Source organism: Pseudophryne corroboree, chromosome 1 (genome assembly GCF_028390025.1).
Source record: "Pseudophryne corroboree isolate aPseCor3 chromosome 1, aPseCor3.hap2, whole genome shotgun sequence".
NCBI lineage: Eukaryota > Metazoa > Chordata > Amphibia > Anura > Myobatrachidae > Pseudophryne > Pseudophryne corroboree.
The window spans coordinates 473,516,562-473,540,212 of NC_086444.1; the positions used below are offsets into that span (position 1 = coordinate 473,516,562).

General features: G+C 45.6%; 1 protein-coding gene across 1 annotated transcript in view; it reads left to right on the forward strand.

Moving 5' to 3' along the window:
* The first annotated feature begins 1,269 nt into the window (after positions 1–1,269).
* Positions 1,270–23,651, forward strand: part of HSD17B3 (hydroxysteroid 17-beta dehydrogenase 3) — a 174,679-nt gene continuing 152,297 nt past the window's right edge. The window contains exon 1 of the mRNA XM_063914790.1: positions 1,270–1,454. Coding sequence (XP_063770860.1) covers positions 1,304–1,454 — 151 coding nt within the window. The 5' untranslated portion in view covers positions 1,270–1,303. The remainder of the gene's footprint in view (positions 1,455–23,651) is intronic.

Here is a 23,651-nt window from a genome sequence, read left to right on the forward strand (position 1 = left end):
GGTTGGGACTGTTTCACCGGCGGCCGGGATACCGGCGGTCAGCATCCAGACGCCGGGATCTTGACTGCAGAATGCCGGCAGGGTGTGTTTGTGTGTGTGTGATCGCAATGAAGCCCCTAGCAGGCTCAGTGGCGAGCTACGCTCACCACAGGTTCTATTTCCACTCTATGAGTGTTGTGGACATCCACAAGTGGGAATAGTCCGACTGACGGAATGTTCAGGGGGCAGGATGGAGGTGTCGGTATTGTGACAAATAACTACATCCCAATTGTGAACGCTAGAAAACATCTATTCTTTATTAATAAAAACCATCTCCTGGACAATCTAATGCAATTCTAGAAGCAGGTTCTCAGTATAAAACCTCAGTCTTCTGTTCAAACTGTTTCTTGTTGGGGCTCCAATTGTCACTGTGGATCTCGGATCTAAAAAATTATTCTCATGTATTTGATGTAATATAAGTCTCTCTCTCATGATTTATGATACCATTTCACACTGGAAATGACTGGTAATGAATTTTATTGATGTTAATAATACTCTGGGAACAACAACAGGTCCAAAAATGACTTCGTTTTTGCTCTTTTTATCAATGTTAAAGAAATCCAAACCTAAAAATGAAGGGTGATTTTGCCAAAAAGAAATCAAAACCAAAGTACGCGTGTCTGCACACATTTCTAGTTTTTAATTACTGGACTGTGTTGTCTAGCATTATAGTAATATTAATAGTAGTGACTAGAATAAAAAAAATATTAACACATGGTTGATAGTTTGGTAGTCAGGTTTAAATATGGAGGATTATAAAGACCCACTCTATACAGCATTGGTATTGTAAAATATAGTTTGGTTCATGACTCAGATCATCATGACCCTAAACTAGAGAGAAGATAACACAGGCACTATAGAGTTCTAGCTGATAAGGCAAACGTCATCAGAGTCCAAAAGGCAAATGAATCTAGGGCAAACAAGAACACCTGAGGCTGTGTATGTGTGTCTGCGTGTGACATAAGTCATTCTTTTAATTCTTTGAATGCTCTTTATGCAGTTTCGTAGAGAATGTTACCTTGTTACCTAATAAATGCTATCTGGACATACCCTAATTTGCCTTGGAATGAGTTAAATAAGAATTCAACAAAGATTTCTATGAACTTGAAAAAAAGGAGGAGAGAAGGAGTAACCATGTAAACCGTAAACTATGACATGTTCTCCTAGTATATGTGATTTCAGAGCTCTCTCCTGAGCAGTTGTGAAGCATCAACTCTGGCGGAGAGTGAGGCAGAGCCCAGTATTTATTCAGGAGTCTGCTGCTATGGAGCTCATTCAGCAGTGTTTCACCCTGCTGGGACTACTTGTATGCCTGCGAATCACACTGCAATGTTTGGCATTTTCAAAGTACCTGTTTCCGCATCTTTGGCGTGCAGTGCCAGCATCTTTTTTTCAGTCAATGGGAGAATGGGCAGGTAATGTAGCTGATCCAAATACAGCATTGCTTTAATATGATTTATATATATATATCCATAACAGTATAAGGTAAAGTGCTTAATATACTGCGTTCTTTAACTCATTTGTGTTTTATTTGATAAGAGTATAACGAGATAACCTTCTTTAGCATGAGTGGAATTTTTTGAAGAAGTGTGATAAATATTTGTGAGCGCTCAAACCTAATGACTTTGGTATTTGTTTTACAACTGAACTGAAGTGGGAGAGGGAAATAATCAGTCTTTAAAATGGAAGATATTCTGGGAACTACTGGGAGCAAAGCAAAAATATAGGAACAACTTTGCACCTTGAACAAACAATGTTGCACCACCAGGGTGCAAATCCATTATTTATGTATTTATTTTTGAATGCAGGGTAAATACCAGCTGCACGAAACCCACAAATGCTGGATAGCTTTATTTTTACACTGTAATTTAGATTTGTACTAGGTCACACACCTCATAAATCTTACTCTTTATACATTTTATTGTGTCCCACCTGCATTGCAACATGGTTTTCCCATATGTTGTTTTTTTTTTTTTTTACCTTGCTAAATAAGTCACTCTGTGCACTTTATTCAATGAAGTCTAAGGGTTCCAGAAGCCCTTGGATGCTACCTGCTTGCCTAGTCTCCCAGAATGTCCAGGAGACTCACAGGTTTTCATGTAGTCCCCCCCAACCCTGGAAAAGTGGGTAGATCTCCTGCCTTACCCAAATCATAGTTGCTTGCTTCTTTCTGAGAGGAGCTCAAGCAGCCGGCAAGTATGCGTTGACTGCATTGAATACTAGAAGCCATGAAAAGGTGTCTTAGTAAATGTGAGATTAAAAACAAGAGGGTCATGTTGGGAGGTATGTTATAGGGTTATATTAAATAAGCAGTGGCTTTTGACGATTCTGGTTGTGGGTTTTAAAAGGATAAGATTATTAAATGCAAAACACTCCTGGTTGTACAATTAGTATTATTGCCCTTTTAAATTTCTCAACCAGAACCTCCGGAAAGCAGAGCCTTTGAAAAGCCATCTCTTAGTAAATATAACTCACAGTGGGGTTTATTTATTCATCTATATTTGTGGGATATCAGCAAATATAAGATCCCCAGCATTAAGCATGAATGGACCACAACAGATCTGATATATGCAGCGGCCCCTCCATTTCCAATTCCAAAGCAATCCCCATAGGTTTCTGTGGAGTCAGAATTACCAAGCACCCCCCTCCCCTCCCCCTCTATTCAAAACAGGGACAGTGTGCAACAAAGGCCCCTTATACATATTACACCACAAAATAGCCGCTATGGAAGTAGATGTGAGGTGAGTACAAGAGAGAGAGGGGTCAAGACAAGAGAGAGAGAGGGGGGCGTGCGGACAAGAGAGAGAGAGAGGGGGGTGCAGACAAAAGACAGAGGGGTGGAGCCAGACAGGAGAGAGGGGTATGTGGATAAAAGAGAGAGGAGTGTGGACGAGAGAGAGAGAGTGGGGGATATGCGGACAAGAGAGAGTTGGATGCGGACAAGAGAGAGCGGTGTGGATGAGAGGGATGAAGAGAGAGAGAGTCAGCCAGGGCAAGTACCCACACTCACCATGGCAGGGGGCCAGCACACAGAACTCCTATCCCCTGGCTGATAGGGGGCCCTGTGAGGCTGCTCCTATCTCCCTGCAGTGCTGATGCTGCTGCTGCTGGGGCCGGAACCCTGGGTGATGGGTCTCCTCCTCAAGGCTGGGTGCTTGTGGGCAGGTGGGCAGCCGCGTGTAGCACCTTGCACCTTAACCCAACTCTGCTGCTGGTGCTTCGTCTCCTCTCTCCCCTGCGGCCGCTCCCAAAATGCCCTGCGCAATGACACTGTGCCCGCTTCGGCAATCTGGGAAGGTGTGACGGATGGATGCATTACATATGGCTGCGGGCTGGAGGGCACAGCGATGGCGGATGATCCCTCAGGCTGCAGCCCCCCGGGCGACCGCCCTGCTTGCCTGGCCCTAGATCTCCCCCTGCTTATGGGGGATGTGTCTACTAACTCATATCCCTGGTCATTAATCCATGTCCCATTTTATTATATTTGCTATTACATCTGACGTTTAGTGACAGAATGGTTCTAGAAAAAGTGGCTGTGAGAAAAATAGTGCAAAGCTTAAAACTGAATTAAACTGTGAGTAGCAATATGCCCTTTTTTTTCTTTGGGCTGTTCAATAATGCATTAGGTCATGGACACAAAATTCTGCTTCATATTTAGACACCAATTTATCATTGGGTAGCCTAATAAATATATTTATTTTTCATTGCATATACCAGGAATAATTTTGGGCGGTGTATATCAAAACAACTTTTGCTAGGACGTTGGCCTTTACAGGCAGAGCAGTTGGCATTTTATTGTTGTGTGCATGCATGTAATATCGGGATGCGCTCAGGATCCCGGCAGGAGTTATTTTTGAGATCTCCTATGTTGTGTCTGGTAACTTGTATGGATGATTAAATTATGCACACACTGCTATTTCTCCATGATTCTTGGAGCATATAAACTAGAGATGAGCGCCGGAAATTTTTCGGGTTTTGTGTTTTGGTTTTGGGTTCGGTTCCGCGGCCGTGTTTTGGGTTCGACCGCGTTTTGGCAAAACCTCACCGAATTTTTTTTGTCGGATTCGGGTGTGTTTTGGATTCGGGTGTTTTTTTCAAAAAACCCTAAAAAACAGCTTAAATCATAGAATTTGGGGGTCATTTTGATCCCAAAGTATTATTAACCTCAAAAACCATAATTTACACTCATTTTCAGTCTATTCTGAATACCTCACACCTCACAATATTATTTTTAGTCCTAAAATTTGCACCGAGGTCGCTGTGTGAGTAAGATAAGCGACCCTAGTGGCCGACACAAACACCGGGCCCATCTAGGAGTGGCACTGCAGTGTCACGCAGGATGTCCCTTCCAAAAAACCCTCCCCAAACAGCACATGACGCAAAGAAAAAAAGAGGCGCAATGAGGTAGCTGACTGTGTGAGTAAGATAAGCGACCCTAGTGGCCGACACAAACACCGGGCCCATCTAGGAGTGGCACTGCAGTGTCACGCAGGATGGCCCTTCCAAAAAACCCTCCCCAAACAGCACATGACGCAAAGAAAAAAAGAGGCGCAATGAGGTAGCTGACTGTGTGAGTAAGATAAGCGACCCTAGTGGCCGACACAAACACCGGGCCCATCTAGGAGTGGCACTGCAGTGTCACGCAGGATGTCCCTTCCAAAAAACCCTCCCCAAACAGCACATGACGCAAAGAAAAAAAGAGGCGCAATGAGGTAGCTGACTGTGTGAGTAAGATAAGCGACCCTAGTGGCCGACACAAACACCGGGCCCATCTAGGAGTGGCACTGCAGTGTCACGCAGGATGTCCCTTCCAAAAAACCCTCCCCAAACAGCACATGACGCAAAGAAAAAAAGAGGCGCAATGAGGTAGCTGACTGTGTGAGTAAGATAAGCGACCCTAGTGGCCGACACAAACACCGGGCCCATCTAGGAGTGGCACTGCAGTGTCACGCAGGATGTCCCTTCCAAAAAACCCTCCCCAAACAGCACATGACGCAAAGAAAAAAAGAGGCGCAATGAGGTAGCTGACTGTGTGAGTAAGATAAGCGACCCTAGTGGCCGACACAAACACCGGGCCCATCTAGGAGTGGCACTGCAGTGTCACGCAGGATGTCCCTTCCAAAAAACCCTCCCCAAACAGCACATGACGCAAAGAAAAAAAGAGGCGCAATGAGGTAGCTGACTGTGTGAGTAAGATAAGCGACCCTAGTGGCCGACACAAACACCGGGCCCATCTAGGAGTGGCACTGCAGTGTCACGCAGGATGGCCCTTCCAAAAAACCCTCCCCAAACAGCACATGACGCAAAGAAAAATAAAAGAAAAAAGAGGTGCAAGATGGAATTGTCCTTGGGCCCTCCCATCCACCCTTATGTTGTATAAACAGGACATGCACACTTTAACCAACCCATCATTTCAGTGACAGGGTCTGCCACACGACTGTGACTGATATGACGGGTTGGTTTGGACCCCCCCCAAAAAAGAAGCAATTAATCTCTCCTTGCACAAACTGGCTCTACAGAGGCAAGATGTCCACCTCATCATCATCCTCCGATATATCACCGTGTACATCCCCCTCCTCACAGATTATCAATTCGTCCCCACTGGAATCCACCATCTCAGCTCCCTGTGTACTTTGTGGAGGCAATTGCTGCTGGTCAATGTCTCCGCGGAGGAATTGATTATAATTCATTTTAATGAACATCATCTTCTCCACATTTTCTGGATGTAACCTCGTACGCCGATTGCTGACAAGGTGAGCGGCGGCACTAAACACTATTTCGGAGTACACACTTGTGGGAGGGCAACTTAGGTAGAATAAAGCCAGTTTGTGCAAGGGCCTCCAAATTGCCTCTTTTTCCTGCCAGTATAAGTACGGACTGTGTGACGTGCCTACTTGGATGCGGTCACTCATATAATCCTCCACCATTCTTTCAATGTTGAGAGAATCATATGCAGTGACAGTAGACGACATGTCCGTAATCGTTGTCAGGTCCTTCAGTCCGGACCAGATGTCAGCATCAGCAGTCGCTCCAGACTGCCCTGCATCACCGCCAGCGGGTGGGCTCGGAATTCTGAGCCTTTTCCTCGCACCCCCAGTTGCGGGAGAATGTGAAGGAGGAGATGTTGACAGGTCGCGTTCCGCTTGACTTGACAATTTTCTCACCAGCAGGTCTTTCAACCCCAGCAGACTTGTGTCTGCCGGAAAGAAAGATCCAAGGTAGGTTTTAAATCTAGGATCGAGCACGGTGGCCAAAATGTAGTGCTCTGATTTCAACAGATTGACCACCCGTGAATCCTTGTTAAGCGAATTAAGGGCTCCATCCACAAGTCCCACATGCCTAGCGGAATCGCTCCGTGTTAGCTCCTCCTTCAATGTCTCCAGCTTCTTCTGCAAAAGCCTGATGAGGGGAATGACCTGACTCAGGCTGGCAGTGTCTGAACTGACTTCACGTGTGGCAAGTTCAAAGGGCATCAGAACCTTGCACAACGTTGAAATCATTCTCCACTGCACTTGAGACAGGTGCATTCCACCTCCTATATCGTGCTCAATTGTATAGGCTTGAATGGCCTTTTGCTGCTCCTCCAACCTCTGAAGCATATAGAGGGTTGAATTCCACCTCGTTACCACTTCTTGCTTCAGATGATGGCAGGGCAGGTTCAGTAGTTTTTGGTGGTGCTCCAGTCTTCTGTACGTGGTGCCTGTACGCCGAAAGTGTCCCGCAATTCTTCTGGCCACCGACAGCATCTCTTGCACGCCCCTGTCGTTTTTTAAAAAATTCTGCACCACCAAATTCAAGGTATGTGCAAAACATGGGACGAGCTGGAATTTGCCCATATTTAATGCACACACAATATTGCTGGCGTTGTCCGATGCCACAAATCCACAGGAGAGTCCAATTGGGGTAAGCCATTCCGCGATGATCTTCCTCAGTTGCCGTAAGAGGTTTTCAGCTGTATGCGTATTCTGGAAAGCGGTGATACAAAGCGTAGCCTGCCTAGGAAAGAGTTGGCGTTTGCGAGATGCTGCTACTGGTGCCGCCGCTGCTGTTCTTGCGGCGGGAGTCCATACATCTACCCAGTGGGCTGTCACAGTCATATAGTCCTGACCCTGCCCTGCTCCACTTGTCCACATGTCCGTGGTTAAGTGGACATTGGGTACAACTGCATTTTTTAGGACACTGGTGAGTCTTTTTCTGACGTCCGTGTACATTCTCGGTATCGCCTGCCTAGAGAAGTGGAACCTAGATGGTATTTGGTAACGGGGGCACACTGCCTCAATAAATTGTCTAGTTCCCTGTGAACTAACGGCGGATACCGGACGCACGTCTAACACCAACATAGTTGTCAAGGCCTCAGTTATCCGCTTTGCAGCAGGATGACTGCTGTGATATTTCATCTTCCTCGCAAAGGACTGTTGGACAGTCAATTGCTTACTGGAAGTAGTACAAGTGGGCTTACGACTTCCCCTCTGGGATGACCATCGACTCCCAGCAGCAACAACAGCAGCGCCAGCAGCAGTAGGCGTTACACGCAAGGATGCATCGGAGGAATCCCAGGCAGGAGAGGACTCGTCAGAATTGCCAGTGACATGGCCTGCAGGACTATTGGCATTCCTGGGGAAGGAGGAAATTGACACTGAGGGAGTTGGTGGGGTGGTTTGCGTGAGCTTGGTTACATGAGGAAGGGATTTACTGGTCAGTGGACTGCTTCCGCTGTCGGCCAAAGTTTTTGAACTTGTCACTGACTTATTATGAATGCGCTGCAGGTGACGTATAAGGGAGGATGTTCCGAGGTGGTTAACGTCCTTACCCCTACTTATTACAGCTTGACAAAGGGAACACACGGCTTGACAAATGTTGTCCGCATTTCTGGTGAAATACTTCCACACCGAAGAGCTGATTTTTTTGGTATTTTCACCAGGCATGTCAACGGCCATATTCCTCCCACGGACAACAGGTGTCTCCCCGGGTGCCTGACTTAAACAAACCACCTCACCATCAGAATCCTCCTGGTCAATTTCCTCCCCAGCGCCAGCAACACCCATATCCTCCTCATCCTGGTGTACTTCAACACTGACATCTTCAATCTGACTATCAGGAACTGGACTGCGGGTGCTCCTTCCAGCACTTGCAGGGGGCGTGCAAATGGTGGAAGGTGCATGCTCTTCACGTCCAGTGTTGGGAAGGTCAGGCATCGCAACCGACACAATTGGACTCTCCTTGTGGATTTGGGATTTCGAAGAACGCACAGTTCTTTGCGGTGCTACTGCTTTTGCCAGCTTGAGTCTTTTCATTTTTCTAGCGAGAGGCTGAGTGCCTCCATCCTCATGTGAAGCTGAACCACTAGCCATGAACATAGGCCAGGGCCTCAGCCGTTCCTTGCCACTCCGTGTGGTAAATGGCATATTGGCAAGTTTACGCTTCTCCTCCGACAATTTTATTTTAGGTTTTGGAGTCCTTTTTTTACTGATATTTGGTGTTTTGGATTTGACATGCTCTGTACTATGCCATTGGGCATCGGCCTTGGCAGACGACGTTGCTGGCATTTCATCGTCTCGGCCATGACTAGTGGCAGCAGCTTCAGCACGAGGTGGAAGTGGATCTTGATCTTTCCCTAATTTTGGAACCTCAACATTTTTGTTCTCCATATTTTAATAGGCACAACTAAAAGGCACCTCAGGTAAACAATGGAGATGGATGGATACTAGTATACAATTATGGATGGACTGCCGAGTGCCGACACAGAGGTAGCTACAGCCGTGGACTACCGTACTGTACTGTGTCTGCTGCTAATATAGACTGGATGATAATGAGATGTAGTATGTATAAAGAAGAAAGAAAAAAAAAAACCACGGGTAGGTGGTATACAATTATGGATGGACTGCCGAGTGCCGACACAGAGGTAGCTACAGCCGTGGACTACCGTACTGTGTCTGCTGCTAATATAGACTGGTTGATAAAGAGATGAAGTATGTATGTATAAAGAAGAAAGAAAAGAAAAAACACGGGTAGGTGGTATACAATTATGGATGGACTGCCGAGTGCCGACACAGAGGTAGCTACAGCCGTGGACTACCGTACTGTGTCTGCTGCTAATATAGAATGGTTGATAAAGAGATGTAGTATGTATGTATAAAGAAGAAAGAAAAAAAAACCACGGGTAGGTGGTATACAATTATGGATGGACTGCCGAGTGCCGACACAGAGGTAGCTACAGCCGTGGACTACCGTACTGTACTGTGTCTGCTGCTAATATAGACTGGATGATAATGAGATGTAGTATGTATAAAGAAGAAAGAAAAAAAAAACCACGGGTAGGTGGTATACAATTATGGATGGACTGCCGAGTGCCGACACAGAGGTAGCTACAGCCGTGGACTACCGTACTGTGTCTGCTGCTTATATAGACTGGTTGATAAAGAGATGTAGTATGTATGTATAAAGAAGAAAGAAAAAAAACCACGGGTAGGTGGTATACAATTATGGATGGACTGCCGAGTGCCGACACAGAGGTAGCTACAGCCGTGGACTACCGTACTGTGTCTGCTGCTAATATACAAAAAATTGGAATTACTAAGTAATTACCTTTGGCGCTCGTAGTGAGTTGCTTTTTCCTATAGCAGCTAGTTAAACGGGGTTAGTGAGACCCCCACAACAAATTACCAATAAACAAAAAATAGCGCTGGGAAACTGGATAGAGTAGACTAACAATTTAATACAGAATTAAAATTTCATATATACTGTTTGCAACAGATAATAAAAATAACCTTATATACGGTTGAAATTTAGGGCATAATATAGCACTGCATGAAATTTAAAAAGTCCCATATATTTAGTATGGATGAAATACTGTTGGCCGGTACTCAAATGAGCCAATTAGTCCCCAAAATTCATGCCACAGTCCAGGAACAATTTTAAGCGAATAGTGATATTACCAACTGCTGTTAGAAATGACCTGGTTAGCTTGGTTCAAGTTGCTGCTTGGTCCATTTGGTCGCTCAGGTCCCAATTTAAGCAGGAAATCAATTCGCTGATGGCAGGGTTCCTATATCCGACTTCTAGGCGTTAATGGGGGTATGAGGAATGAGAGTCCAGCCAATCCACCGACGCGTTTCGCTGTTAGGCACAGCTTTCTCAAGGTGATAGAGTTGCAGTGACTGTATGCCCTTTATATAGCAGTGCTAATAGCCCATGTGTAACAGGTGTGTGAAATTACAACATAATAAACAATGTATAAATTAAAATTCTATCCAGTTTCCTAATAAAGTGACAGACTTGGAGACTAAAAAAACGTAAAAACAACTTGTTTTGCTAAATGCAAAGTACGTTTTTTATATGAACAACAAATTTAGTGTAGTTGTACTCTGGTTTCCGATCATGTGATCACCAGATGATTTCCTATACTTGGAGCGCTAAATCGCTCTTATTTCCTACATGTGGAACGCAAATACTTTCCTATTGATTGATGCCCGGTCACATGACCGGCACATGACCGCACATGACCGCACCTTTGGTCGGCCCAGCATTCTGTTGCTAGGTGACGGACCGCGCTAAATCTCTCTTACTTCCTATATGTGGAACGCAAGTTCGTTCCTATTCGTTGAACGAATAGGAACGAACTTGCGTTCCACATATAGGAAGCAAGAGAGATTTAGCGCTCCAAGTATAGGAAATCATCTGGTGATCACATGATCGGAAACCAGAGTACAACTACACTAAATTTGTTGTTCATATAAAAAACGTACTTTGCATTTAGCAAAACAAGTTGTTTTTACGTTTTTTTAGTCTCCAAGTCTGTCACTTTATTAGGAAACTGGATAGAATTTTAATTTATACATTGTTTATTATGTTGTAATTTCACACACCTGTTACACATGGGCTATTAGCACTGCTATATAAAGGGCATACAGTCACTGCAACTCTATCACCTTGAGAAAGCTGTGCCTAACAGCGAAACGCGTCGGTGGATTGGCTGGACTCTCATTCCTCATACCCCCATTAACGCCTAGAAGTCGGATATAGGAACCCTGCCATCAGCGAATTGATTTCCTGCTTAAATTGGGACCTGAGCGACCAAATGGACCAAGCAGCAACTTGAACCAAGCTAACCAGGTCATTTCTAACAGCAGTTGGTAATATCACTATTCGCTTAAAATTGTTCCTGGACTGTGGCATGAATTTTGGGGACTAATTGGCTCATTTGAGTACCGGCCAACAGTATTTCATCCATACTAAATATATGGGACTTTTTAAATTTCATGCAGTGCTATATTATGCCCTAAATTTCAACCGTATATAAGGTTATTTTTATTATCTGTTGCAAACAGTATATATGAAATTTTAATTCTGTATTAAATTGTTAGTCTACTCTATCCAGTTTCCCAGCGCTATTTTTTGTTTATTGGTAATCTGCTGCTAATATAGACTGGTTGATAAAGAGATGTAGTATGTATGTATAAAGAAGAAAGAAAAAAAAACCACGGGTAGGTGGTATACAATTATGGATGGACTGCCGAGTGCCGACACAGAGGTAGCTACAGCCGTGGACTACCGTACTGTACTGTGTCTGCTGCTAATATAGACTGGATGATAATGAGATGTAGTATGTATAAAGAAGAAAGAAAAAAAAAACCACGGGTAGGTGGTATACAATTATGGATGGACTGCCGAGTGCCGACACAGAGGTAGCTACAGCCGTGGACTACCATACTGTGTCTGCTGCTAATATAGACTGGTTGATAAAGAGATGTAGTATGTATGTATAAAGAAGAAAGAAAAAAAAACCACGGGTAGGTGGTATACAATTATGGACGGACTGCCGAGTGCCGACACAGAGGTAGCTACAGCCGTGGACTACCGTACTGTGTCTGCTGCTAATATAGACTGGTTGATAAAGAGATGTAGTATGTATGTATAAAGAAGAAAGAAAAAAAAACCACGGGTAGGTGGTATACAATTATGGATGGACTGCCGAGTGCCGACACAGAGGTAGCTACAGCCGTGGACTACCGTACTGTGTCTGCTGCTAATATAGACTGGTTGATAAAGAGATGTAGTATGTATGTATAAAGAAGAAAGAAAAAAAAACCACGGGTAGGTGGTATACAATTATGGATGGACTGCCGAGTGCCGACACAGAGGTAGCTACAGCCGTGGACTACCGTACTGTACTGTGTCTGCTGCTAATATAGACTGGATGATAATGAGATGTAGTATGTATAAAGAAGAAAGAAAAAAAAACCACGGGTAGGTGGTATACAATTATGGATGGACTGCCGAGTGCCGACACAGAGGTAGCTACAGCCGTGGACTACCGTACTGTGTCTGCTGCTAATATAGACTGGTTGATAATGAGATGTAGTATGTATAAAGAAGAAAGAAAAAAAAACCACGGGTAGGTGGTATACAATTATGGACGGACTGCCGAGTGCCGACACAGAGGTAGCTACAGCCGTGGACTACCGTACTGTACTGTGTCTGCTGCTAATATAGACTGGATGATAATGAGATGTAGTATGTATAAAGAAGAAAGAAAAAAAAAAACCACGGGTAGGTGGTATACAATTATGGATGGACTGCCGAGTGCCGACACAGAGGTAGCTACAGCCGTGAACTACCGTACTGTGTCTGCTGCGACTGGATGATAAATAATGATATAAAAAATATATATATATCACTACTGCAGCCGGACAGGTATATATTATATAATGACGGACCTGCTGGACACTGTCAGCAGAATGAGTTTTTTATTTTATAGAATAAAAAAACACCACACAAGTCACACGACGTGTGTTTAACTTTTACAGGCAGACATTCACAATACAATATAGTATACTATATACTGGTGGTCAGGTCACTGGTCAGTCACACTGGCAGTGGCACTCCTGCAGAAAAAAAGTGTGCACTGTTTAATTTTAATATGTACTCCTGGCTCCTGCTATAACCTAACTGCTCCCCAGTCTCCCCCACAATTAAGCTGTGTGAGCACAGTCAGATATTATACATAGATGATGCAGCAGCACACTGGGCTGAGCACAGATATGGTATGTGACTGAGTCACTGTGTATCGTTTTTTCAGGCAGAGAACGGATTATATTAAATAATATAAAACTGCACTGGTGGTCACTGGTCAGTCACTAGTATAACTAACTAATACTATCAGCAAAATTCTGCACTCTCTGTCTGAGTACTCCTCCTAAGCTCCAGTAAATGAAGTGTCACTGTCTCACTCTGTCACTAGTATAACTAACTAATACTATCAGCAAAATTCTGCACTCTCTGTCTGAGTACTCCTCCTAAGCTCCAGTAAATGAAGTGTCACTGTCTCACTCTCACTCTCCTATCTATTTCTTCTCTAAACGGAGAGGACGCCAGCCACGTCCTCTCACTATCAATCTCAATGCACGTGTAAAATGGCGGCGACGCGCGGCTCCTTATATAGAATCCGAGTCTCGCGATAGAATCCGAGCCTCGCGAGAATCCGACAGCGTCATGATGACGTTCGGGCGCGCTCGGGTTAACCGAGCAAGGCGGGAAGATCCGAGTCGCTCGGATCCGTGTAAAAAAAGCTGAAGTTCGGGCGGGTTCGGATTCCGAGGAACCGAACCCGCTCATCACTAATATAAACAACTGATTCTTGTTTAACATAGATCATTTAAAAATTGCATTAATTGTATTACTGTGTTTTTTAAACATATAGATGCAAATGTGATAGCCAGCGCAATGCTTTGGCCTTCAATATATCTAGGTATGTCCCTGGACTTGCTCATTGTAGTGTGGTATAAAATGAACTGGAGGGCATTTTTTTTATATTATATGGGATGCAGTCAGTTTACCTCCAATCAAAATCCCGACATTCAAAATCCCGACACCAATTGACCGATGGTCAAAATCCCGACAAGGTAAAAATCCCGACATTTAAAACACCGACATTTAAAATACCGACAATGTCATAATACCGACATGTAAAATGCCGACAGTTCAAAATACCGACATCAGTTTTTCGAGATTTTTAAATTGAAACCGACTTGTTCATACTTTACCATCCCAGTGGACCTGGAGGGGGGATATAATAGTGTGCCAAACGCAGCGAGGGACCGTGCCCGAAGTATGGCGAGCGCAGCGGTAAACTTTATATGGTGTCCATGTTGACTTATGTCGACATACACACAAAAAAACAATTAAAAAATGCATGTCGGTATTTTGACCTGTCGGCATTTTACATGTCGGTATTTTGACCTTGTCGGTATTTTAAATGGCGGTATTTTGTCCATGTCGGGATTTTGACCTTGTCGGGATTTTGACCATCGGTCAATTGGTGTCGGGATTTTGAACGTCGGGATTTTGATTGGAGGTATTTCATACCGATCCCTATTATATAATATGAACGGAGTGCACTATATATCATAATGTGAATTGGGGGTACTGTGCGGCATAATGTGTACTGGCAGCTCTGAAATGTGACAAAGGGGGAACTTAAGCACTACTACGATTCATAAAAGAAACTAGGGCACTACTATGGGCCATAACATTAAATAAGGCTCTACTATGGTTTAGAAAATGAACTAGGCACTATTATAGGGCATAAAATTAACAACTGCTGCAGAGAAGTGTCTCTCTGGAAGCATTGGGACAGGGGTCCCTTCAAAATGTTGCTATGGGGCCCACAAAGTTCTAGTTACACCCCTGATGAAGGCGATAACAAGTCTCATAGACAGACTTCAATCTTGCTTGTCAGAGAATACAAAATATATACACTTCTTCAGGGGCGTTTTTAGAGAGGAGGAGGCCTGTGTGCAGCTTTCTGCATCAGGGTCCCCCTCCTTTCTGACTGAGGCACAAGGTTTTAATACTTACCTCTCTGGAGTCCCCTGCGGTGCAATCCTTCTCCTCAGCGTCAATAGAGTCTGTGCACAGACTACTGCGCTTCTGTAGACCTCCGGGAACACGACGTGGCAGCCATTTGCTTGAAGATTTTCCTAATGCACATGCGCAAAACTCCGGAAAAATGTCCGCCGTGCCACGTTTCCGGAGTTATCAGCAGGTGCAATAGAGTTTGTTACCCCTAGTGTTCAGACTCTATTGCACTGCCAAGAAGGGATCGCTCCGACGGGGGACTTCAGAGAAGTAAGTATTAAACAAATGGGTGGGGGCAGCGTGAGCGCTTTAATCCTGTGCTTCATAGCTCTCTTAATAACGCTGCAGCTGCCTGTGCACGGGAACAAGGTGGCGCCTCTAATTCCGCACACCCTCGAATACGGCGCCCGGATCGCTTGCCCCCTTAGCCACCCTCTAGTTGCGGCCATGGCACCACATTATACATTAAGACGTTACCAACGCAAAAGTGATGGGTGGCTAGGTCTATCGCATATACATAGTAACATAGTAACATAGTATCTGAGGTTGAAAAAAGACAATTGTCCATCGAGTTCAACCTATTTGTGGTGTCCTCTGCATGATGATTTGACTAAATAGTAGAGATGAGCGCCTGAAATTTTTCGGGTTTTGTGTTTTGGTTTTGGGTTCGGTTCCGCGGCCGTGTTTTGGGTTCGAACGCGTTTTGGCAAAACCTCACCGAATTTTTTTTGTCGGATTCGGGTGTGTTTTGGATTCGGGTGTTTTTTTCAAAAAACACTAAAAAACAGCTTAAATCATAGAATTTGGGGGTCATTTTGATCCCAAAGTATTATTAACCTCAAAAACCATAATTTACACTCATTTTCAGTCTATTCTGAATACCTCACACCTCACAATATTATTTTTAGTCCTAAAATTTGCACCGAGGTCGCTGTGTGAGTAAGATAAGCGACCCTAGTGGCCGACACAAACACCGGGCCCATCTAGGAGTGGCACTGCAGTGTCACGCAGGATGTCCCTTCCAAAAAACCCTCCCCAAACAGCACATGACGCAAAGAAAAAAAGAGGCGCAATGAGGTAGCTGTGTGAGTAAGATTAGCGACCCTAGTGGCCGACACAAACACCGGGCCCATCTAGGAGTGGCACTGCAGTGTCACGCAGGGTGGCCCTTCCAAAAAACCCTCCCCAAACAGCACATGACGCAAAGAAAAAAAGAGGCGCAATGAGGTAGCTGTGTGAGTAAGATTAGCGACCCTAGTGGCCGACACAAACACCGGGCCCATCTAGGAGTGGCACTGCAGTGTCACGCAGGATGTCCCTTCCAAAAAACCCTCCCCAAACAGCACATGACGCAAAGAAAAAAAGAGGCGCAATGAGGTAGCTGTGTGAGTAAGATTAGCGACCCTAGTGGCCGACACAAACACCGGGCCCATCTAGGAGTGGCACTGCAGTGTCACGCAGGATGTCCCTTCCAAAAAACCCTCCCCAAACAGCACATGACGCAAAGAAAAAAAGAGGCGCAATGAGGTAGCTGACTGTGTGAGTAAGATTAGCGACCCTAGTGGCCGACACAAACACCGGGCCCATCTAGGAGTGGCACTGCAGTGTCACGCAGGATGTCCCTTCCAAAAAACCCTCCCCAATCAGCACATGATGCAAAGAAAAAGAAAAGAAAAAAGAGGTGCAAGATGGAATTGTCCTTGGGCCCTCCCACCCACCCTTATGTTGTATAAACAAAACAGGACATGCACACTTTAACCAACCCATCATTTCAGTGACAGGGTCTGCCACACGACTGTGACTGATATGACGGGTTGGTTTGGACCCCCCCCAAAAAAGAAGCAATTAATCTCTCCTTGCACAAACTGGCTCTACAGAGGCAAGATGTCCACCTCATCTTCACCCTCCGATATATCACCGTGTACATCCCCCTCCTCACAGATTATCAATTCGTCCCCACTGGAATCCACCATCTCAGCTCCCTGTGTACTTTGTGGAGGCAATTGCTGCTGGTCAATGTCTCCGCGGAGGAATTGATTATAATTCATTTTAATGAACATCATCTTCTCCACATTTTCTGGATGTAACCTCGTACGCCGATTGCTGACAAGGTGAGCGGCGGCACTAAACACTCTTTCGGAGTACACACTTGTGGGAGGGCAACTTAGGTAGAATAAAGCCAATTTGTGCAAGGGCCTCCAAATTGCCTCTTTTTCCTGCCAGTATAAGTACGGACTGTGTGACGTGCCTACTTGGATGCGGTCACTCATATAATCCTCCACCATTCTATCAATGTTGAGAGAATCATATGCAGTGACAGTAGACGACATGTCCGTAATCGTTGTCAGGTCCTTCAGTCCGGACCAGATGTCAGCATCAGCAGTCGCTCCAGACTGCCCTGCATCACCGCCAGCGGGTGGGCTCGGAATTCTGAGCCTTTTCCTCGCACCCCCAGTTGCGGGAGAATGTGAAGGAGGAGATGTTGACAGGTCGCGTTCCGCTTGACTTGACAATTTTGTCACCAGCAGGTCTTTCAACCCCAGCAGACTTGTGTCTGCCGGAAAGAGAGATCCAAGGTAGGCTTTAAATCTAGGATCGAGCACGGTGGCCAAAATGTAGTGCTCTGATTTCAACAGATTGACCACCCGTGAATCCTTGTTAAGCGAATTAAGGGCTGCATCCACAAGTCCCACATGCCTAGCGGAATCGCTCCCTTTTAGCTCCTTCTTCAATGCCTCCAGCTTCTTCTGCAAAAGCCTGATGAGGGGAATGACCTGACTCAGGCTGGCAGTGTCTGAACTGACTTCACGTGTGGCAAGTTCAAAGGGCATCAGAACCTTGCACAACGTTGAAATCATTCTCCACTGCACTTGAGACAGGTGCATTCCACCTCCTATATCGTGCTCAATTGTATAGGCTTGAATGGCCTTTTGCTGCTCCTCCAACCTCTGAAGCATATAGAGGGTTGAATTCCACCTCGTTACCACTTCTTGCTTCAGATGATGGCAGGGCAGGTTCAGTAGTTTTTGGTGGTGCTCCAGTCTTCTGTACGTGGTGCCTGTACGCCGAAAGTGTCCCGCAATTTTTCTGGCCACCGACAGCATCTCTTGCACGCCCCTGTCGTTTTTAAAAAAATTCTGCACCACCAAATTCAAGGTATGTGCAAAACATGGGACGTGCTGGAATTTGCCCATATTTAATGCACACACAATATTGCTGGCGTTGTCCGATGCCACAAATCCACAGGAGAGTCCAATTGGGGTAAGCCATTCCGCGATGATCTTCCTCAGTTGCCGTAAGAGGTTTTCAGCTGTGTGCGTATTCTGGAAAGCGGTGATACAAAGCGTAGCCTGCCTAGGAAAGAGTTGGCGTTTGCGAGATGCTGCTACTGGTGCCGCCGCTGCTGTTCTTGCGGCGGGAGTCCATACATCTACCCAGTGGGCTGTCACAGTCATATAGTCCTGACCCTGCCCTGCTCCACTTGTCCACATGTCCGTGGTTAAGTGGACATTGGGTACAACTGCATTTTTTAGGACACTGGTGAGTCTTTTTCTGACGTCCGTGTACATTCTCGGTATCGCCTGCCTAGAGAAGTGGAACCTAGATGGTATTTGGTAACGGGGGCACACTGCCTCAATAAATTGTCTAGTTCCCTGTGAACTAACGGCGGATACCGGACGCACGTCTAACACCAACATAGTTGTCAAGGCCTCAGTTATCCGCTTTGCAGTAGGATGACTGCTGTGATATTTCATCTTCCTCGCAAAGGACTGTTGAACAGTCAATTGCTTACTGGAAGTAGTACAAGTGGGCTTACGACTTCCCCTCTGGGATGACCATCGACTCCCAGCGGCAACAACAGCAGCGCCAGCAGCAGTAGGCGTTACACGCAAGGATGCATCGGAGGAATCCCAGGCAGGAGAGGACTCGTCAGAATTGCCAGTGACATGGCCTGCAGGACTATTGGCATTCCTGGGGAAGGAGGAAATTGACACTGAGGGAGTTGGTGGGGTGGTTTGCGTGAGCTTGGTTACAAGAGGAAGGGATTTACTGGTCAGTGGACTGCTTCCGCTGTCACCCAAAGTTTTTGAACTTGTCACTGACTTATTATGAATGCGCTGCAGGTGACGTATAAGGGAGGATGTTCCGAGGTGGTTAACGTCCTTACCCCTACTTATTACAGCTTGACAAAGGGAACACACGGCTTGACACCTGTTGTCCGCATTTCTGGTGAAATACCTCCACACCGAAGAGCTGATTTTTTTGGTATTTTCACCTGGCATGTCAACGGCCATATTCCTCCCACGGACAACAGGTGTCTCCCCGGGTGCCTGACTTAAACAAACCACCTCACCATCAGAATCCTCCTGGTCAATTTCCTCCCCAGCGCCAGCAACACCCATATCCTCCTCATCCTGGTGTACTTCAACACTGACATCTTCAATCTGACTATCAGGAACTGGACTGCGGGTGCTCCTTCCAGCACTTGCAGGGGGCGTGCAAATGGTGGAAGGCGCATGCTCTTCACGTCCAGTGTTGGGAAGGTCAGGCATCGCAACCGACACAATTGGACTCTCCTTGTGGATTTGGGATTTCGAAGAATGCACAGTTCTTTGCTGTGCTGCTTTTGCCAGCTTGAGTCTTTTCATTTTTCTAGCGAGAGGCTGAGTGCTTCCATCCTCATGTGAAGCTGAACCACTAGCCATGAACATAGGCCAGGGCCTCAGCCGTTCCTTGCCACTCCGTGTGGTAAATGGCATATTGGCAAGTTTACGCTTCTCCTCCGACAATTTTATTTTAGGTTTTGGAGTCCTTTTTTTACTGATATTTGGTGTTTTGGATTTGACATGCTCTGTACTATGACATTGGGCATCGGCCTTGGCAGACGACGTTGCTGGCATTTCATCGTCTCGGCCATGACTAGTGGCAGCAGCTTCAGCACGAGGTGGAAGTGGATCTTGATCTTTCCCTAATTTTGGAACCTCAACATTTTTGTTCTCCATATTTTAATAGGCACAACTAAAAGGCACCTCAGGTAAACAATGGAGATGGATGGATTGGATACTAGTATACAATTATGGACGGGCTGCCGAGTGCCGACACAGAGGTAGCCACAGCCGTGAACTACCGCACTGTACTGTGTCTGCTGCTAATATATAGACTGGTTGATAAAGAGATAGTATACTCGTAACTAGTATGTATGTATAAAGAAAGAAAAAAAAACCACGGTTAGGTGGTATATACAATTATGGACGGGCTGCCGAGTGCCGACACAGAGGTAGCCACAGCCGTGAACTACCGCACTGTACTGTGTCTGCTGCTAATATATAGACTGGTTGATAAAGAGATAGTATACTCGTAACTAGTATGTATGTATAAAGAAAGAAAAAAAAACCACGGTTAGGTGGTATATACAATTATGGACGGGCTGCCGAGTGCCGACACAGAGGTAGCCACAGCCGTGAACTACCGCACTGTACTGTGTCTGCTGCTAATATATAGACTGGTTGATAAAGAGATAGTATACTCGTAACTAGTATGTATGTATAAAGAAAGAAAAAAAAACCACGGTTAGGTGGTATATACAATTATGGACGGGCTGCCGAGTGCCGACACAGAGGTAGCCACAGCCGTGAACTACCGCACTGTACTGTGTCTGCTGCTAATATAGACTGGTTGATAAAGAGATAGTATACTCGTAACTAGTATGTATGTATAAAGAAAGAAAAAAAAACCACGGTTAGGTGGTATATACAATTATGGACGGGCTGCCGAGTGCCGACACAGAGGTAGCCACAGCCGTGAACTACCGCACTGTACTGTGTCTGCTGCTAATATAGACTGGTTGATAAAGAGATAGTATACTCGTAACTAGTATGACTATAAAGAAAGAAAAAAAAACCACGGTTAGGTGGTATATACAATTATGGACGGGCTGCCGAGTGCCGACACAGAGGTAGCCACAGCCGTGAACTACCGCACTGTACTGTGTCTGCTGCTAATATATAGACTGGTTGATAAAGAGATAGTATACTCGTAACTAGTATGTATGTATAAAGAAAGAAAAAAAAACCACGGTTAGGTGGTATATACAATTATGGACGGGCTGCCGAGTGCCGACACAGAGGTAGCCACAGCCGTGAACTACCGCACTGTACTGTGTCTGCTGCTAATATATAGACTGGTTGATAAAGAGATAGTATACTCGTAACTAGTATGTATGTATAAAGAAAGAAAAAAAACCACGGTTAGGTGGTATATACAATTATGGACGGGCTGCCGAGTGCCGACACAGAGGTAGCCACAGCCGTGAACTACCGCACTGTACTGTGTCTGCTGCTAATATAGACTGGTTGATAAAGAGATAGTATACTCGTAACTAGTATGTATGTATAAAGAAAGAAAAAAAAACCACGGTTAGGTGGTATATACAATTATGGACGGGCTGCCGAGTGCCGACACAGAGGTAGCCACAGCCGTGAACTACCGCACTGTACTGTGTCTGCTGCTAATATAGACTGGTTGATAAAGAGATAGTATACTCGTAACTAGTATGACTATAAAGAAAGAAAAAAAAACCACGGTTAGGTGGTATATACAATTATGGACGGGCTGCCGAGTGCCGACACAGAGGTAGCCACAGCCGTGAACTACCGCACTGTACTGTGTCTGCTGCTAATATATAGACTGGTTGATAAAGAGATAGTATACTCGTAACTAGAGATGAGCGCCTGAAATTTTTCGGGTTTTGTGTTTTGGTTTTGGGTTCGGTTCCGCGGCCGTGTTTTGGGTTCGAACGCGTTTTGGCAAAACCTCACCGAATTTTTTTTGTCGGATTCGGGTGTGTTTTGGATTCGGGTGTTTTTTTCAAAAAACACTAAAAAACAGCTTAAATCATAGAATTTGGGGGTCATTTTGATCCCAAAGTATTATTAACCTCAAAAACCATAATTTACACTCATTTTCAGTCTATTCTGAATACCTCACACCTCACAATATTATTTTTAGTCCTAAAATTTGCACCGAGGTCGCTGTGTGAGTAAGATAAGCGACCCTAGTGGCCGACACAAACACCGGGCCCATCTAGGAGTGGCACTGCAGTGTCACGCAGGATGTCCCTTCCAAAAAACCCTCCCCAAACAGCACATGACGCAAAGAAAAAAAGAGGCGCAATGAGGTAGCTGTGTGAGTAAGATTAGCGACCCTAGTGGCCGACACAAACACCGGGCCCATCTAGGAGTGGCACTGCAGTGTCACGCAGGATGGCCCTTCCAAAAAACCCTCCCCAAACAGCACATGACGCAAAGAAAAAAAGAGGCGCAATGAGGTAGCTGTGTGAGTAAGATTAGCGACCCTAGTGGCCGACACAAACACCGGGCCCATCTAGGAGTGGCACTGCAGTGTCACGCAGGATGTCCCTTCCAAAAAACCCTCCCCAAACAGCACATGACGCAAAGAAAAAAAGAGGCGCAATGAGGTAGCTGTGTGAGTAAGATTAGCGACCCTAGTGGCCGACACAAACACCGGGCACATCTAGGAGTGGCACTGCAGTGTCACGCAGGATGTCCCTTCCAAAAAACCCTCCCCAAACAGCACATGACGCAAAGAAAAAAAGAGGCGCAATGAGGTAGCTGACTGTGTGAGTAAGATTAGCGACCCTAGTGGCCGACACAAACACCGGGCCCATCTAGGAGTGGCACTGCAGTGTCACGCAGGATGTCCCTTCCAAAAAACCCTCCCCAATCAGCACATGATGCAAAGAAAAAGAAAAGAAAAAAGAGGTGCAAGATGGAATTGTCCTTGGGCCCTCCCACCCACCCTTATGTTGTATAAACAAAACAGGACATGCACACTTTAACCAACCCATCATTTCAGTGACAGGGTCTGCCACACGACTGTGACTGATATGACGGGTTGGTTTGGACCCCCCCCAAAAAAGAAGCAATTAATCTCTCCTTGCACAAACTGGCTCTACAGAGGCAAGATGTCCACCTCATCTTCACCCTCCGATATATCACCGTGTACATCCCCCTCCTCACAGATTATCAATTCGTCCCCACTGGAATCCACCATCTCAGCTCCCTGTGTACTTTGTGGAGGCAATTGCTGCTGGTCAATGTCTCCGCGGAGGAATTGATTATAATTCATTTTAATGAACATCATCTTCTCCACATTTTCTGGATGTAACCTCGTACGCCGATTGCTGACAAGGTGAGCGGCGGCACTAAACACTCTTTCGGAGTACACACTTGTGGGAGGGCAACTTAGGTAGAATAAAGCCAGTTTGTGCAAGGGCCTCCAAATTGCCTCTTTTTCCTGCCAGTATAAGTACGGACTGTGTGACGTGCCTACTTGGATGCGGTCACTCATATAATCCTCCACCATTCTATCAATGTTGAGAGAATCATATGCAGTGACAGTAGACGACATGTCCGTAATCGTTGTCAGGTCCTTCAGTCCGGACCAGATGTCAGCATCAGCAGTCGCTCCAGACTGCCCTGCATCACCGCCAGCGGGTGGGCTCGGAATTCTGAGCCTTTTCCTCGCACCCCCAGTTGCGGGAGAATGTGAAGGAGGAGATGTTGACAGGTCGCGTTCCGCTTGACTTGACAATTTTGTCACCAGCAGGTCTTTCAACCCCAGCAGACCTGTGTCTGCCGGAAAGAGAGATCCAAGGTAGGCTTTAAATCTAGGATCGAGCACGGTGGCCAAAATGTAGTGCTCTGATTTCAACAGATTGACCACCCGTGAATCCT